General features: G+C 36.3%; 1 protein-coding gene across 7 annotated transcripts in view; it reads right to left on the reverse strand.

The window, feature by feature from the left end:
- The window catches only part of MSANTD4 (Myb/SANT DNA binding domain containing 4 with coiled-coils), a 40287-nt gene that overhangs the window by 18674 nt on the left and 1419 nt on the right, over window positions 1–20194 (reverse strand). For 3 of the 7 annotated variants that reach the window (XM_049714115.1, XM_004284008.3, XM_033413419.2), the window contains exons 2-4: window positions 10349–10966; window positions 7454–9994; window positions 6387–6533 (exon numbers count right to left, since the gene is read on the reverse strand). In XM_049714115.1, the coding sequence (XP_049570072.1) occupies window positions 9419–9994; window positions 10349–10810 (1038 nt within the window). In that variant the 5' untranslated portion in view covers window positions 10811–10966 and the 3' untranslated portion in view covers window positions 6387–6533; window positions 7454–9418. Of the gene's footprint in view, window positions 1–6314; window positions 6534–7453; window positions 9995–10348; window positions 10967–11523; window positions 11598–12095; window positions 12796–20194 lie in introns of those variants that run through there. The other 4 variants (XM_033413417.2, XM_049714117.1, XM_049714116.1 and 1 more) reach the window with 4 other exon arrangements.

The raw sequence follows: 20194 nt of genomic DNA on the forward strand, positions 1-20194 counted from the left end.
AGCCAGGACATGGAACCAACTTAAATGTCCATCGACAGATGTATGGATAAAGAAGATGTGGCCCATATATACAATGGAATATTAGCCATAAAAAGGATCAAAACTGAGTTATTTGTAATGAGGTGGATGGACCTAGAGTCTGTCATACAGAATGAAGTAAGTCAGGAAGAAAAAAACAAATGTCGTATTTTAACGCATGTATGTGGAATCTAGAAAAATGGTACAGATGAACCTATTTGCAGGGCAGATATAGGGAATGGATGTGTGGACGGGGGGGAGGGGAGGATGAATTGGGAGATTGGGATTGACGTATGTGCACTGCCATGTATAAAACATATAGCTAGTGGGGACCTGCTGTATAGCGCAGGGAGCTCAGCTCGGTGCTCTGTGGTGACCTAGATGGATGGGATGGGGTGGGGTTGGGAGAGAGTTCCCAGGAGGGTGGGGATATACGTATACATATAGTTGCTTCACTTCGTTGTACAACAGAAACTAACACAACATTGTAAAGCAACTATACCCCAATTAAAAAGAGAAAAAAATAAAACAAATAAACAGAAACAGACTCACAGATATAGAAAACGAACAGTGGTTACCAGAGGGGAGAGGGATGGGTGGAGGGGCAAAATAGGTGAGGGGCTTTAAGAGGTGCAAACTACTAGGTATAAAATAAATAAGTTACAAGGATGTAATATACAGAGCAAGGAATATAGTCAATATGTTATAATAACTCTGTATGGAGTATAGCCTATAAAAACATCAAATTACTATTATATACTATTACTATGTTGTATACCCAAAACTAAGATAATACTGTAAGTCAACTATACATCAACTTGTTAAAATGATACCAAATTTATATGATAAAATATTTCAATTTTATTCAGGGAAATTCATTTTTATATTTTTAATTATGGTAGAGAATGGTAGAAATGACTAAGTCCCCATATAGGAAAAAGCTTTTCTCTTCTGATTGTCACTCTAGGATAAAAACTGAAAAGTTCAAGTGTAAAAGCAACATGATCAAAGGAAAAGGGAAGAAAACTTCATGGAGTATTTGGAAAGAACATTGACAAACCTATTTATGTTGGTATGAGACAATCTTAGGGTAGGCAAAGAACATCTGAGGATATTACACTTGATTCAGAAGGAATCCTTGTTACAAGGAAGAAAAATGTGTAATGTCTTTAAGCTGATTTCTAAATTCTAACTGCATTCTCATATATTAATTTTATTAATAGAAACACAGTGAGAGTTAGGGCATGATATTCAATGTAATAGAGATGAAGAACCATGACTAAGAAACACCAACTGCCCCACATCACTCAGCTGATAAAGTGGAGCTGAGACTGGACCTATGGTCTTTCCAGAGCTCTGCTCTTCTTCCACTAGTTCACGTCCTGTTAATTCTCAGGGCATAATGAACACAGTACTTTATGAAATCTATTCTGGAAGTATCATACAGGGAGGATTAAATAGAAGCAAACTGAGAATCAGGAGACTCCTGAGATACAGACTGCAAATGCCACGATGCCAAAGACTACATGTGAGATTGAAGGAGGTTGGAATGAGCCATCAAAAGAAGAAAATACAGGACTTAACAACATGAGCAGATTGAAAAAGGCAAAGGATTAGAAGACACCACTAAAATTTCCAACCAATCTGGTACAAATAATACCAACTGCATAGGGAAGATAATTTACAGATATGAGAGAAGGGAGTTAATGAATTTGATTCTGGCATATACCATGTATTTCAGAAAACAGCAAACTATACATGGTGAAATGCCATATAACAATTGAAAATACAGGTTTATAGTTCAATTCAAATGTTGGAACTGGAAATTTAGATTTGAAAGGAATTGACACCAGAGTAGATGGATTTTATATTTCAACTTATTAAAATTTTTTAAAGATGAATGGGTCACATCAGAAAATAAATGGTAAATAATGAAGGGTTTTTCCCTGATAAAATTCATATCAAGAAAGTTCTTCTCAGAATATATTTATCAAAATTCAAATTTTATAATCATTGTCTATTTCTCATTTCTTCTGGTCTCAGTTCAATTCAGCATGGTCTCAATGCTTCTATCTACAGTGGTAAATTAATCTCCTGAGATTTAATCAACAACTCTTTTTTTTCCCCCAAGAAGATATGTTCTTTGGTTTTCTTCCCACTATGTTTAAGCTAAATCCTTTTTGATATGCATTGGGGAGAAATTTCAAAGTGATACCTTTGACAATTCTCATCTGGGTTTTAATTAAGGCACTGCACAAAATGCCACCTGATATGTATGTTCTAAAGGCTCAGCATGTGTCAAAAAGAAGTTAGAGGTCAAAAAATGAAACAGGTGTTTAATATTCTGGGAGCTTTAGAAGTTACAACTTCAGGTCTAAGGATAGCAACTAGAAAGCCTTGACAAAAGTTATATACAGTTGAACCTTCGAACTGCATAGGTTTGAGCTGTCCACTTATGTGCAAATTTTTTCAATAAATATACTGGAAAACTTTTTGGAGATTTGTGACAATTTGAAAAAACTCACAGATGAACTGCATAGCCTAGAAATATCAAAAACATAAGAAAAAGATATGTCATGAATGCATAAAATATACGTAGGTACTAGTCTATTTCATTATTTACTATCAAAATATACAAAAATCTATTATAAAAAATTACAATTTATCAAAACTTACACACACATAGACCACATATGGCACCATTCATAGTCCAAAGAAATGTAAACAAATGTAAAAATCCAGTATTAAATAACTGCATAAATTAACTGTAGTGTTTATTGTAACACTATAATAATTTCATAGCCACCTTTTGTTGCTATTGTGGTGAGCTCGTGTTGTATCAGCTTAAAATGCCATGTGATGCTAATCATCTCTGTATGAGCAGTTTACCTCTCCAGTAAATTGCATACCACAGTTAAAAGTGATCTCTCACAGTTCCTGTGTATTTTTTATCGTGTTTAGTGCAATACCATCAACTTTGAATAACACCATGGAACCCATACAAAATGCCACTAGTGATGCTGGAAATGCTCCCAAGAAGCAGAGAAAAGTCATAACTTTATAAGGAAAAGTTGAATTGCTTGATGTGAAGAGTAGATTAAGGTCTGCAGCTGCGATTGCCCACCATTTCAAGATAAATGAATTCCGCATAAGGACCATTGTAAAAAAGGAAAAGGAAATTCATGAAGCTGTCACTGCAGCTCCAGCAGCAGGTGTGAAAACCTTGCACTTTTGCAAAATACCTTTTTATCTCATATTGAAAATGCAGCTTTTATATGGGTTCAGGGTGGCTATAAGAAAGGCATACCTATAGGCTCTAATTTGATTCAAGAAAAAGCAAAGTCATTATATGATAATTTAAAACAAAAGGAAGGTGAAAGATCTAAAGCTGGAGAATTTAATGCCAGCACAGTTTGATAATTTTAGAAAGAGGTTTGGCTTTTTAAAAATGCCAATATAATAGGAGAAGCAGCTTCTGCTGACCAAGAGGCAGCAGACAAGTTCCCAGACACCATTAAGAAAATCATTGAGGAGAATGGATATCTGCCTGAACAGGTTTTTTATGAAGACAAAAGTGCCCTATTCTGGAAAAAAATTCCATGCAGGACATTTATTAGTAAGGAAGAGAAGTGAGCACCAGGATTTAAGGCAGGGAGGGACAGGCTAACTCTACTTTTTATGCAAATACAATTGGGTTTATAATCAGGACTGCTCTTATCTATAAAGCTGCTAACACCTGAGCCTTGAAAAGGAAAGATGAACACCAGCTGCCAGGCTTTTAATTGTACAACAAGAAGGTCTGAACGATGAGAACCCTTTTTCTGGACTGGTTCCATAGATGCTTTGTCCCTGAAGTTAGAAAATATCTTGTCAGGAAGGGACTGTCTTTTAAAGTTATTTTGCTATTGGACAATGCCCCTGGCCACCCAGAACCCCATAAGTTCAACATCAAAGGCATCAAAGTGATCTACTTCCCCCAAAACACAACATCTCTAATTCAGCCTCTAGATCAGGGGGTCATAAGGACCTTTAAGGCTCATTACACATGGTACTCTATGGAAAGGACTATCAACACAATGGAAGAGAACCCTGACAGAACATCATGAAAGTTTGGAAGGATTACACCATTGAAGATGTCATGGTTATTTTAGAAAAAGCCGTGAAAGCCATTAAGCCTGGAACTGTAAATTCCTGTTGGAGAAAACTGTGTCCAGTTGTGTTACATGACATCACAGGACTTATGATAGAGCCAATCAAGGAAATCATAAAAGAGATTGTGGACATGACCAAAAAAGGTGGGGGGTGAGGGAAGGGTTTCAAGATATGGATCTTGGAGAGACTCAAGAGCTGATAGACACCACAACCAGAGGAATTAACAGAAGACCACTTGATGAAGATGAGTGCTTTCAAACCAGATGATGAGGAAGAGATATAACAGAAGCAGTGCCAGAAAACAAATTGACATTAGATAATCTGGTAGAAGTGTTCCAATTATGCAAGACTGCATTTGACTTCTTTTACAACATGGACCATTCTGATACGGGCACCAAAACTAAAGCAGATAGTGGAAGGTTTGGTACCATGTTAAAACATTTCTAGAGAAATGAAAAAGCAAAAAAGACAGAAATTACAATGTATTTCCATAAAGTTACACTGAGTGTGCCTGCCTCTCCTGTCTCTCCTTCTACCTCCTCCACCTCTTCTGCCTCTGCCACCACAAGATCAACTCCTTCTCTTCCTCCTCCTCCTCAGCCTACTCGAGGTGAAGACTATGAGGATGAAGGTCTTTATGATGATCCACTTCCACTTAATGAATAGTAAATAATCACTATGCTGTACTGTTAATAAACTTATCTGTTGTGTTTGTGTGTCTGCATGTGAAAATATAATAACTGTACAGCAAGAACTGTATGAGACGTTTTTGTGTCACAGTCATTATCACCTAAGTATTCACTGTGTAGAACATCATGTGCAAGACTTGTATATAAGTGGAAAGCCTATCCTTATATAGGAATAAGGTGAGTGATATTTAATATAAGATTAGTAATGTGTTAGTTTTCTTGCTATTTTATAACTTGTTTTCAAAGTATTACATTACTGTACAGTATGTCTCTCTCATAATTGGAGAAACAGTATCAGCCTATCATCACAATGATTTTTTTAAATGTAACAATGTTTCCAATACTCTATAATGAATATGACTGTATACTATATTTCATAAAAATTTTATAACGATTCATTCATTAGTGTATAGGCTAGGCTACCATAAATTAATTATATTGATTACACTAAGCTACCATAAAGCAATCATACTGCTGCTCCTTTATTATCAATGCATGAAGCATCATACCTGTAAATAAATGAATTTTTCATATTTTATTCATTTTTGATGTCTGGTGTAATACATATAACATCTACTGTGTTTTGTATCATATAACACAATATTGATGTAGATACTGCCAAGACAGACAATTCATCTTGTAAACAGACACTGTTTATGGCACTGTAAATGTGTTTTCTCTTTCTCATGATTTTCTTAATAACATTTTCTTTTCTCTAGCTTACTCCGTTGTAAGAATACAGAATGTAATACATATGCAAAATATGTGTTAACTAACTGTTTATGTTATCAGTAAGGCTTCCAGTCAAGAATAGGTTATTAGTAGTTAAGTTTTCAGGGAGTCAAAAGTTACATGCAGATTTTCAACTGCATAGGGGGGTCAGTGCCCCTAACCCCCACATTGTTCAATGGGTCACCTGTATTTAAAAAATTAATTTATTTGGGGGGAAGTATAATGTTAAAACAAATGTAGAGCAACCCAGTGAAAACAATTTTGATTTCAAAACAAATAAAAAGTTAAGGAGAGGTAGGAAAGGTAGCTACCAATTTAAAACAAAATATTCTGGAAGCACTATGATCTGTTTTTATTTTCAGGATATAAGTGACAAAGCATGAAGAGGTAGAAAAATGAAAAGAGGAAGCAAAGTAATAAAAAATGGACAAATTAGGTAGAAAAAAGAAGTTAAGCAAAAATTCTCTTCAATCACAAAGACTATAGTGTTTATAAACAAATTTATGGCCCCTTTCTTCTTCTAAATCAGCATCCTTACAAAAGGGATGAAGGTGTTCCTCATGATCAGGATGACAATATAATTTAATGCCCATATTGGGGTATTTCTACCTAGGACAAATGCTAAACCAGATAAGCTACCAATACCACTGGTATAATCAGGAGTATCCCAGGCAAACCAAAATGACTGTGTAGTAGATTATGAGAATGAACACAATTCCTCACCCCTCTCTGTATCCCCATTTTTTGCAAAGACTTTACAGCTCCTCATATCAAGAGGTGGACTCGATTCCCCACCTGTCAACTCTGGTCTGACCCGATGATTTGTTTTTGGCCAGTATCGTGCAGCAGAAGTGAAGTGCCAGTCCTGAGCCTTGACCTCAAGACACTTTGAGAATCACTTCTTTCGCTCTTGAACTCCTGCCATCGCCATTAAAACAAATCCTGTTAAAGGATTAAACACCATCAGGAGAGCTAAGACAACCCTCCACCCCAAACCAATATCCAGTTAACACCCCCAGAAGCTGAACAGCCTAGCTAACCTGCAGCTGACCATGAGAACCCAGCCAAGATTAGAACCACCCAACTGAGCTCAGCCTAATTGCCTCTAAAATCATAAGCAACATGAGCCACTGTTTTGGAGTGGTTTGTTACACAGAAATAACCAAAATGACTCACTCCCAGTGTGCCTACCACTTCAGAAATGCAGCAATGAAGTTTCCTACTATAGTGACCCAACCCAATCCATCTATACCTGGGGCAGGGTTAAGAAACCCAAGGCTCCTCAACCAAAGCCCTGGAAGATATTAAGCTGATGCTTTTTTTTTTAAGTCTCTTACTTATAGTAACCAAGAATGCTCCATCCATAAATAATATTGGCTATCTTCAATGCTTACTTCTAGGAAATTAACATCTATTGATCTTAAATGTAACACTAATATCAACTTGCCTTTAAAATAGCCTATTTTAAAATAGCCTATAGTTTCGATACCATTTTATTAACAAAAAAAGAACTATGAAGCATAGGCAGAGCAGATATCATTACGCTCATTTTACACATGAGGAAATCAAATCACAGAGTAAATTAAATGACTTTCACAAGTAGCAAGTGACCAAGCTACAATACTTATAATTACACCTACAAACTTTCAATACTCCTTCTCCTTAGAGCTCTTATGCTAAAATCTTGGGTCAGTATTGGCATATCATTTTTCAAGTATTCTGAGGCACTATTTCCTTTCTTATAAAAGTAGGGCTAACATGACTTAGCTCAGGATTGTTTTGAGAAACAAATAAAATAATGTATAAAAAAGCACATAGCACAATGTCTAACACAAATGTTTAGGCCCCTTTCCCCCACTCACCATGATAAAGCTCTTTTCCAGGCTTCACAACCTCAACCCTCATCACTGAGCATCACTTGAAATGATAAACGTTCACATAGTTAGTATAGGCAAATTTTATTTTTATGGTAGAAGCATTTATTTCAGTTATAGAAAAATAACACTATTTCAAAGTCAAGGTAACTAAGAAGAAGTATATTTTTTCCTTATATACCCATACTCAAATGTCACATATGGTTTCAAGACATTCTTAAATTAACAAGGACCAAATGCAGAATCAAGGTAGTACCTGTCAATAGAAGAGATATACTAAGGCTACATATCAGCTCTGGAAATGGGAAAATACAAAGTGATCTCGTGCAGTGATTCTCAACTTTAGTGTGCATTAGAATCACCTGGATTGTGGAAGAAGTACCTTCAGGGGACTGAAGGCAAATCACCAAATTAAGCAAGCCCTTGGTCTCAGAATAAATACCAAAGGGACTAAAGATACATACTTTGTTGCACAGGGAGGAGCAAAGACAAAATACATCATGATATATGAAATTAGCCATTTACACACTGTATGACTTCTAAGCCTCAGATTCAGGAATAATAATAGATACTACTCTCAGTTTTCTACAGATTAGGTCAGGTAGTGTGCAGTGATTCCCTAATTCAAAACACACAGCTACTATCATTATTTCATCACCATCATCATTACTATTGGATACAAGGACATTCTCCCCCCACCCCCACTCCCAGTTCCAAATAGCTATTATCTATTTTAAAAATCAAATTACCACTTACCGAGTTCAAGCTCATTGACTACGGGTACCATTTTTAAATTGGTAACATTTTTACTAGCTTCAACCACTTACATTAAGATTTCAGTACATGTCTGAAATGAAAATTTTTGTCTAAACTAAGACAATGAAGTCAAAGAAGAAAGGGTAACTAACTAAAGCTTAAAAAGTGTGCGTGGTATCTAAAGCATCAATAGCTAGACGAATGAACTGCTTTTCAAAGTGACCCACTTTAGACAATCTCTGATGCTCCCTACATTGTTTTCTGACTCACGTTATTTACAGATGGAAACATATGAATAAAATACCTATAATCTTCATTACTTTCTATATTCAATATACTACACAGTAATGTTTCATAGTTAAAGTTCTGGGCCATTTAAGTAACTCCCACATAAATATCTGAGGTTTTAATATTCTGAAACTGAAACAAAGCTGAAGAGGTGCTCAGTCAGGCTAGGACAGGGTTTCTCAACCTCAGCAATGTTGACATTTTGGGTTGGATCATTCTTTTTTGTGGGGGGCTGTCCTGTGCATTGCAGGATGTAGGCATCCCTGGTCTCTCCTTATTACATGCCAGTAGCAACATGCCCCACTGCCCAGTTTTGACAACCAAAAATGTCTCCAGACACTGCCAAGTATCTTTTGGGAGCCAAAGTCACCCCCAGTTGAGAACTATTGAGCTAGAATTTTACAGACATAATTGTAAACTCTGAGTGCACAGATTAGACAAGACTATGTAATTTTACTAATTTAAAGAGTATAGCACAATAGTTTTTGCTATACTGTTTATGCAAGGGCACATAGTTTTTATACAATATACTACTTAAGCATATAATTACCCACAAATAACTATCTTTTTCCTATTGAAAACACCAATTTTTTTTTTTTTTTTTTGCGGTACGCAGGCCTCTCACTGTTGTGGCCTCTCCCGTTGTGGAGCACAGGCTCCGGACGCGCAGGATCAGCGGCCATGGCTCACGGGCCCAGCCGCTCCGCGGCATGTGGGATCTTCCCGGACCGGGGCACAAACCCGTGTCCCCTGCATCGGCAGGTGGACTCTCAACCACTGCGCCACCAGGGAAGCCCTGAAAATACTAATACTAAACAGGAAAAAAAAAATACAGCTAATCCTGCTACCGTTTTTATATTATCTAAGCCTATGGTTTACAAACGATTGATAAATGGAGATCTAGATAGATCACTGCAAGTGTCCTTCCTTCTGCATTCGTAGTCTCTCTTTCTCTACTTGTAAGCGCTCCTTTTCAATCTGCAGCTTCTCTGATTCAAATTTTAAAAACTGCAGCCTATCTTTTTCTAGTTGCAAGCGTTCTCTCTCAAGTTTTAACTTCTCTGTTTCTATATCCTGTGGTTGATATACGGACTTTTCTCCTTGACCAAGTTCATTTTCCAAAGATGGTTTCTCTGAGGTGACTATCTGTAACCTCAACCTCTCTCTTTCAATCTGCAGCCGCTCCTTCTCCAGCTGAAGCCGCTCATGCTCCATGTCTAACTGTCGCAGCCTCTCTTTCTCAATCTGTAGGCGTTCCTTCTCTACCTGCAGTCTTTCAGCCTCAATATCAAGCCGTCGTTTTTCCAATTCTAGTTTCTGTTTCTCTATGTTTACAAGCAAATGGGGCTCATCATATGCAGACCTAGATGGTGTTGAATTCAGAGTAAAAAACTCATCAATGTGGGGGAAATCAGGAAGTTCACTTTCCCTCCTGGAATCTGGTATGACTGATGACAACATTTCTTCTTCCTCTTCAATCTCAAACTAAAAGAGAAAAGTAGTTCTCAGTATTTATTTATACTTCATGGTTGTTAATTTGTCTAAGAATTTCTTAAAAGCTTTCTGTATTGTTTGAGCACACAAAACCATTTACTTTGAATTTTGAAAAATATTTACTATTACCTGACATCATTAATATATATAATTAAGAGAAGTATATTTAGGTGAAAAGAAAGAGATTGATGATATTAAGATGGAAAAAAATGGAATGACTTTGTTATGTACTATTTTTAAGTTAGCTTGAAAATCTGGGAATTTCTTAACTGTTCCTGGTCTATAATAAACTTTCATATCAGAAATGGAGAAATAAAAAGAGGGTTCACACAGGCTAATACTTACTTCAGGACTCTGTGGATCTCTTTCTTCCTCTTCCACTTTGACCTCAGTTAAGGATCCACCTGCATCCCTGAAATCTGCCACATTTTGCCAATCAAAATTTGTATCATTTCGGAATCCAATCTTTTCATCTATCTCTTCAGTGAGAGAATCATCTAAATCGGATGTGGGAAGGGGAAACCCCGAACCAACTAGCTTAATGTTCGCCTTCATCCTCTTTCTCTTCATAAGTGCTCGCCAGTCAAGGTACCTCCTTTTCACTTCTGTCCCTGTTCTCTGTTCTCCTTCTCCTACAGCATTCACACACTGTGCAATCTCCTCCCAAGCCATTCGCTTCATCACATTAATTGTTGTATTGAGCTGCTTGGAAAAAATGACTTCTTTCCTTTTTGTAATTTCTTTCAAAAGGGTCTGAGTTTCTTGTACACTGAAATTGCTTTTCCTTTTCCTTTTCAATTGCTTCATTTTCTAACTTAAATGCAGTTTTTACAGTAAGAAAAGATGTAAAAAGAATTCTGAGGAATGCTACGAAGTACAGAAATCAAGGACAATTCCTTGTTAGTACTTTGTTTAAATCAGAGTTTTCCATTCATCCAATAGCACAGGCAGGATGGATGATTCCTAAAGAGAAAAAAGTAAAAATCAATCAACCTGCAACTTCTGCAATGTACTTCAACCCAATAAGCTATATAATTAAAAAAACAAAAGACCTCTAAATATGGCTCAAAACTGACTATATTTGTGTCTCTGCCAGCATTACCACAGTCCAAGATACCGTTTTCTCTCACCTAGGCTGCTGTAATGGTTCCGAACTAATTGACAGTATTCACTCTTGACTTGCTCCCTACTTCTACTCTACTCTCCCAAATTCATCCTTTCTACTCTAACTACAAAGGCCTCTTTCAGTCACCCATTCTTGTCAGTCCCTTTCCCAGTTTAGGGCTTCTGCACACGCTGTTCCCTCTGCCTAGGAAATGGATTGTTCCCTGCCTAGCCTACTTAATTCCTCCTCATCCTTCAACTTGCAGATTAGACATCTGCTCCTCAGTGATGCCTTTGCTGACAAGTCAAATTACTCCTTGTCTTCATCTAAATGTTACACTTGTGCTAACATACAACTAAGAATGTCTCTCCTATTTCAACAGAAGTTTCATGAGGACAGCAACATTTCTACTCACCATCACGTCCCCAGAGTCTAGCAGAGATCCTGGCATATGGCAGGCATACTTTTTGAATGAATAAATGAGTCAACCTGCCAAAATGACCATTAGTTTGGGATGTCAAAAAGCAAAAAAATTTAGACTCTGAAAGAGGGTGTACCTGAAACTTGCTAGAAAGGTAAACTTTTCAGGCCCCACCCCAGACCATTTGAATAAGGAACTCTGGGGGCAAGATCCTGCAATGTGTGTTCAATAAGTCTTCCAGATGATTCTAATACATGCTAAAGTTTGAAAACCATGGGGCTGACTCACACCAGTGAAACAAATGCTTCACACACCTGATTCTCTTACAGACTCTGATTTCGAGTCTTATAAATAGTGCATCTGTTTGGTGGAATCTAAAGCACATCCAAATCCTCAATACAATAGCTGAGAAATGTAGTTTTTCTGCTATCTAGCCTTTGCATTATGGGAAGGCACACTAGCAAACTGGAAAAGATGTTGAATGGGTCTTTTTCTCGGAAAAGAGATTTTTAAAAGTATGTAATGGGGACAAGGGCTCAGAAAGAGTAAGGGATATATAAACAAACCATGGTTTATGACTTCTAATTCACATACTGATCACTGCTACAGAGCCGATTTTTTTCCCTTGCTTACAAAATGAGAGGGTTGGGATGAGGCTGTTAAGGTCCACATTTCCTGCCAATACAAAGAAAAAAATACCAAATATCCATTAAGTTCCATGTCCTGTCATTTAATCCCCACCACAGCACTGAATGCGAGATACCATCATTTGCATTTGTATTTATACGACAAGATTCAGGCAAATTGAATAATTTGCACATTACATGGCTAGTTAAATGACCGAACTTGGATATAAATTCAGGCTCCCTTAGGCCACATCTCCTTCCACTTTATTAGCAGCTTGTGATAGCTCAATCTTAGAAATCTGTTGCTAAGTTTTGAGATGCCTTTTAGTAGAAAATTTTCAAAAAGAACAGATCCTTATCTATGTGGAAGGTTTGGATAAAGTTCTGAATATAGGCAGAAAAACCCTCCGAAGTTTCAACCAGTTATGTTTCACTCTACCATGGTTTCTTCTCTTAAAAACTTTAATATCTGCCAGTTTAAAATTTTTATTAGAGTGAAAAATTTTTCCCTTGTAATTAAAAATATAAATAGTATTTTCTACTGAAGCAAAAATACAGCAACTGAGTAAGGCTAACTAAATTTAATCAGAAAATGCACTAATCTTTTCTATCACTGTTTGAGCCTCTTCTCTCTAGGACTTAAAAGTGGATGCAGGGCTTCCCTGGTGGCACAGTGGTTGAGAGTCCGCCTGCCGATGCAGGGGACACGGGTTCATGCCCCGGTCCGGGAAGATCCCACATGCCGTGGAGTGGCTGGGCTCGTGAGCCATAGCCGCTGAACCTGCGCCTCTGGAGCCTGTGCTCCGCAACGGCAGAGGCCACAACAGTGAGAGGCCCACGTACCACCAAAAAAAAAAAAAAAAAAAAAAAAAGTGGATGCAAATCCCTTATTTCTAAACTCTAATAAAAAGGTAATTTTTATTAAGATTTCACTAAACTTCTATGCATTTTTTCCTTTTCAAGTTTCCAGTAATCTTTTTCAACTGTGTATCTAATCATCACCAAAAACATACCCACCACTATGTCATTTTGTTTCTAACCTCTGATGTAGAATAACCATCTCCTGAACTGCCACTTGCTGCTGAAATGGAGACTAGAGAGAACTAAAAGTTCAAAAGAGTAGAAAATAAACTCTCAAGAAATCATTGTCAATTTCATACATCCACAAAAAGGGCAAAGCATGCAAAAACAAAAAAAGATTGCAGCAAACTATGCCTAAAGCAGACTTCCAAAATTTCTTGAGACATTTAATAATAAAATTGAAATCCACTAAATAAGAATGTATCATCAGTGGCAGCACTTTTGATCTTGCCCTAGGCAAATCCTGCCTTTATAGTCAAATATAAGCCTCTTGTCACTAGAATATAAGGAAACATATTCATACAAAAACCATAATTCAAAAAGAGACATGTACCACAATGTTCACTGCAGCACTATTTACAATAACCAGGACATGGAAGCAACGTAAGTGTCCATCAACAGATAAATGGATAAAGAAGGTGTGGCACATATATACAATAGAATATTACTCAGCCATAAAAAGAAACAAAATTGAGTTATTTGTAGTGAGGTGGATGGACCTAGAGTCCGTCATACAGAGTGAAGTCAGTCAGAAAGAGAAAAACAAATACCGTATGCTAACACATATCTGTGGAATCTAAAAAAAAAAAAAAAAAAAAAAATTGTACTGATGAACCTAGTGGCAGGGTGGGAATAAAGACACAGACAAAGAAAATGGACTTGAGGACATGGGGCAGGAGGGGGAAGCTGGGGTGAAGTGAGAGTAGCATCGACATATATACACTACCGAATGTAAAATAGTTAGCTAGTGGGAAGCAGCAGCATAGCACAGGGAGATCAGCTCAGTGCTTTGCAATGACCTAGAGGGGTGGGTGGGATAGGGAGGATGGGAGGGAGGCTCAAGAGGGAGGGGATATGGGGACATATGTACACATATGGCTGATTCACTTTGTTGTACAACAGAAACTAACACAGTATTGTGAAGCAATTATACTCCAATAAAGATCTATTAAAAAAATATATCATCAAAAGAGGTAGTGTAGTGTAATGGTTATGAGCACACGTTCTGCAGTCAGACTGCCTGGGTTAGAATCCTGACTCTGCCACTTCCTAGCTGTGTGGCCTAATTTAAATTCCCTATGTGCAATTCCACTTGTAAAATAATATTATTACTTCATAGAGATACTGTAAGGATTAAAGGTTTTAGTAAAATATGGAATAGTTCCTGGAACACAGTTAACAAATTAGGTTTACTACTATTGCACGAAAGGCAAATCTTTAAATAATTTTGACATAGGAAACAGAAAGGCCACAATAATATTGGTATTGTTCTAGTTCGTAGGTCAAGTGGTAGGTCTGTGGGTCTTTATCATTATGCTTTATAACATTAGTGGTATATTGGAGCCTGCTGATGTGAGCTGGCAAAGGTCATTGTGCACATCTCTTCCCAACTCCACATTCAGTAATGTCATATTTGGAAATAGAAACTGGCCAAGATGGCAGTATTTATAACATAGAACTGGATAAATGTTACAAACTAGAACATTTTTCTTTTGAGTGGTCAGGGAGTTAGTTTACTAGCACACTTAAAGCTACATGATTTTTGCATATTTCAAATATTACCTAATAAAAATTAAGAAAATGCAATGTTTTAACATCTGATCCCACAACAGTTTAGTGAACATTCTAGAAGACTTGTAATTTTAGAGGATCACATTTAATTAGCACTGACCTAACATTCCTTATGTAATTCAAGTTATCAATTGGGCTGGGCAAGTATTCTGCTTTTCTCTAGAGGCAACTGAAGAATACTCATGAAATACTATATTTATAAGCAACACAAAAAAGGAACGGAACCTAACTGATTTACACATTATTAAACCAGCCCAAATATACTTCTCTTTAGTACCTATGTTGTGGTTGTGGCATATTTCAAGGAATTACTGCAGTCAAACTTGACTTTCTCCTTCCTCTACCATTTGCTCCACCCCTATGAGGAGCTGGAAGATGGTAGCCCACCTGCTCCAAAGGCAGTATCCTGAACACATAACACTGTGCCTAACAAACAGAAGGAGGTAAAAATACAACTTAAAATAAGGCAGTGATTGAGGGATGGGAAAGAGAGCAGAAAATGAAATGGAAAATAACTCAAGTAAGGTCAGCTAGCAAAACTGAAACTGCTATGGGCAAAGCGTTATGTTTAAAAGGAAAAGGCAGCTCAAGTCAATATAGGCAAGAAGCAGTTTATGAGATTAAGTGAAGACTTTAGATAAACTACCTACCCTATAACTATGCCAAAGAATATAAGTTAACAAGTTATACAAAATTCTGAAAGGAAATTTTAAATAAATAGGCTATGTTACTACTTAGGCAGTATGAACCAATGATGAGCAGGTTATCAAAGACATATTTAAAAAATGAAATCAGCAGGTTAGATGTCCTTAAAAATAGAACAGATTGCTAAAGTTACATCAAATTCCATATCAAATTACTTACAATGCATTAAGGAAGACTTTTTGTTTCCAAAAGATACAGAATGTTTCAGACCATTTAAATAGCTTCTTGAACCATTTAAAAAGCACTGTCATATTTAAAAGGTAGAAGCATGGTAAAAATATAAATATTCATCAATAAGGGATTAGATGAATAAGCTATACTACAGCTACATAATGGGAATATGATGCCCAATTAAAGTATGAATATGGCTTAGCACAACATTTTACTATGTTAATGCAAGCCAACAAAACCAGAAAAGGAATGTGTACATATGTCTATGTGTATGTACATACTCACAGAAGCTCAGTTTTCAACTTAGGAACATTTATAGACAGAACATGCTATGCTCTACAACAGGTTCACTCACTCTGTCCACCACCAACCACCAGTTCTAGGGATCATGTATACAGTCGTTTGTCTCAATCACAGAGCTGTTTGTTTGCCTAGAGCACATCTGTTTCATTTTACTTTGAGGTGATTAACATTATATTAAAAATATATTTATGAGGAATTTTTATTACAGAAAAATACACTTTTTAACGTTCCATAAACCCAATACCCACAAATCTCTGTTGACTTAAAAAAAAAAAAACAGTAAAATACATAGGTATGGTTAGAGAACCTAAATAAAGCAACAAAATTAAGTGAAAATCTCTCTCCACCACCAGTGTAATTGATATTAATAATTTCTTGAGATGTTTTCCAGAAAATCATATGAATATAAAAGTACAGATGTATTTATGAAACATTATATATTACACATATTACATGAATGCATATTAATTCCATTCATTAATTTAAAAAGCAGTGACTGGGCTTCCCTGGTGGCGCAGTGGTTGAGAGTCCGCCTGCCGATGCAGGGGACACGGGTTCATGCCCCGGTCCAGGAAGATCCCACATGCCGCAGAGCGGCTGGGCCCATGAGCCATGGCCACTGAGCCTGAGCATCCGGAGCCCGTGCTCCGCAACGCGAGAGGCCACAACAGTGAGAGGCCTGCGTACCACCAAAAAAAAAAAAAAAAAAAAGCAGTGACTGTTGAAGATGTTAAATTATAAGAAAATGAAAGGAAAATTGAAAACAGAAAAATGAGATGTATATGAATGATTCTAAAGGACAAATGAAGAGACAAAGAGGAAATCATGAATGTAAAAACTTACCACCCTCTACAATGAAAAATAATCAACAAAAAATGAAGAAAAATTATGAAATTGAAAAAATTCTAAAGATGTTGTCTCTCAAACCTTACGTATTTCAATCATCTGGAGCGCTTATTAAAATGAGATTCTGATTCAGTAGGTCTGGAGTGGGACCAGTGATTCTACATTTCTGACAGATTCCCAAATGATGCCAATGTTGCTGGTCCTTGGACTACACCAACAGAAATAGGGATCCACACATGTAATTTAAAATCTTCTAGTGGCCTCAGAAAAGCAAAAATGAAACAAAACCAAAAAAATTGTAGAATTAATTTTAACATATTTAACCCCGTAAGTTCAATGTATTATCTTTCCAATATATGGTCGATGTAAAAATGATTAATGAGGGAGTTTCCATTCTTGTTTTGCTACTAAGTCTTTGAATCCAGTGTATATTTTACAATTAGAGCACATCTCATTTTGTACTAAACACATTCTAAGAACTCAATAGCATATATTAGTACAAATCTACAGCACATCAAAATCACCTAGGGAGCTTTTAAAAAATACTTATAACCAGTCCCTATCTCTGAGCAATTAAAACAATCTTAAAATACTGCTAGGCACTGGGAGTTTAAAAAGTGCTCTAGCAGATATTAAGCATTCTCAACACATACACACACACAGAGTTAACTATGTGAGATGATGGATGTGTTAATCATCTCTATCTTGGTAATCATTCCATAATGTATTATGTATATCGATCATCATGCTGTATATTTTAAACATATACAATTATATTTACCAATTATTCTTCAATAAAGTTAAAAAAATCTTCTCCAGGTGATTCTCATTTGCAGCCAGGATTGAGAAGCACCCCGCTAGAGAATCAGTGTTAAAAGTCGACTTGCTCAAATGTGTACTGAGAGGCAAGATGGAGTGCAAATGTTGTAGCTGCTAAGAAATTTCCCTTCAGAGATCATTAAGGCTTCATCTGCCACAAGACTTGCAACAACAGACAAAGCTGGACTCTTTTTGGAAAAATATGCCCAGGAGAAAGTCATGTTAGGTGGAAGAGGAATATGTCTAATTGTAAGAACCAATTCACACTCCTATGTGTTGGGAATACATCAAAGGAATACAAGCTAAGTCAATTTAGACTTAAGTAGAAATGGACTGCTCTCGTTAGAGAACCAAACTTTCTTTTAAGTCTTTAGACAGCTACCCATATCTTTATTAGAATTAGCATTGAACTAGGAGTATACATTGGAAACATCCATTAAGACTGAGCGATTAAGACACAATGCTTCATTCAACAAATATGTATTGAGTGCTTAAAACCTTTCAAAGGCTTTGTACACATTTCAGAGGTAAATTTACTCTCCCTAGTCTTTCTCTCTCTCTCCCTATTACAAACCCTGAGTCCTACCTATATATATTCGTATCTACCTTTGCCAATTTTATCACCTCCAATACTAACCCCAAACATACTTTCCCAACCCACCCTCTCCAATACACGTCAGTATGGGCACACACAGTATGTCATTCTGAAATTCCTCTAAATTCTAGACCAGTGCTGTCCCATACAAATATGACAGTCACATATATAATTTTAAATCCTCTAGTAGCCACATTAAAAAAAGTAAAGAAAAACAGGTAAAAATTAATTACGATATATTTTATTTAAACTAATATACCAAAATATTATTACTTCAATATTTAAACAATATAAAAACAATCGAGACATTTTACATTCTTTTTTTCTACTAAGTCTTCAAAATCCAGTGAGTATTTTGGACTAGCCATACTTCAAGTGCTCAATAGCAATATATGCCTATTGGCTACTGTATTGGACAGCCCAGTTCTAGCTTTCATGACCCCTACCTTAGGACTATCATACGTGTATTCCTTTGGCACATGCTCCCAATTCCCATGGTCTTTGCTCTTTTATCTGGCCAGTGACTATTCATCCTCAGCACCTTCATTGTTCCATTAATCTAAATCTAATGTCCCTGCTACATGCTTCCACTATCAGGCTATATTATAATCACTTACTTTACATTAGGCGCAATAAGGGATCAAAGATGAATATATTATTTCTATCAAATAATTTATAATTTAGTAAAACATATACGCATAAAATTTACATGAAAAAATTTTAATGGAGACTGTAAATGTCAAGTTTGAATACGGACTACCTAGGCTTATATATTAATTCCACCACTTAGAAGCTCTGTGATCTTAAGCAAATTACTTAACCTTTTAAACTTATTTCCTAATTTATAAATGGGAAAAATAGAATAATACTCACGATGTTTTGAGGATTCAATGAGATAATCCAGTCAAGAAGCTTATAATATGTAGGATATAATAAGCCCTTAACAAATACCAGCTATTATCCATTTCCTAGTATAGTCTAGACATAGTAAGTGAATATTTCTTTACTCAATGAATAATGTGAATGTAAGAAAAGTGCAACAAGAGAAGTTATTAACAAAATACCCTGGGTGTTCAGAAGGAGAAATCTTTGGTGGGATCAAGGGAGGTTGTGAAAAGGAATTAGCACTTGATTTGGGTCTTAAAAAACAAATATAATAATGAGTGGCAGTAATAAATGGCAGAAGTATCAGGAATCAAAGTTGGATAGCTAGGCTGGGGCCAAATGTCAGCAAATCTTTAATGCTGGCTTGTAAGAACTTATTCTTTGCTAAAAAACTTACTATAAGAGGCAAATATATCAGTGAAAATTCACATATTTTTGAAATTCAAGCAACATACCTTTTATATGGAGGCAATGTTACTGTAATAATATACAAACTATAACATGCAAAATACAAGTGCATAATAATAAACAATGACTGCAGTTGTCAAGAGAATCCTAATTTAGGCAGAAACCCATAATCAGATTTTGCTGCTCTTAGAGTCTGAGATCAATTTTGTAATGATAAAAATAACAATCCTTCTAAAACTATGCTTGAGTCAATACACTCTTAAAATTTTGGCAGCAGTTGCTTTTATGTGCATATCCTGTTTCCACCCCCCAACAATTTGTAACTCCATATCTCTATCCTACAAAAGTGGTATCCCTTTGTCCCTGACTGTTCTATGCTAAACTGATGAACTATTTCATTGACAAAGTGCACTTTATTTTTTAATTTTTTTAAATGTTTGGCCGGGAGGCACGGCTTGCGGAGTTCCCTGACCAGGGAATCTTGGGTCACAGCAGTAAAAGCGCGGAACCCTAACCACTAGACTATCAGGGAACTCAACAAAATGTACTTTAACACACATTTTTTAGCTCACTAAAATTGACAACAATATGTATCTTAGATTTCCAGTCAGTCATGGCTTAAGTGTGTGAAAATCTTTGACATCTGATTAGTGTT

The sequence above is a fragment of the Orcinus orca genome, chromosome 8, assembly GCF_937001465.1.
Source record: "Orcinus orca chromosome 8, mOrcOrc1.1, whole genome shotgun sequence".
Classification (NCBI taxonomy): Eukaryota; Metazoa; Chordata; class Mammalia; order Artiodactyla; family Delphinidae; genus Orcinus; species Orcinus orca.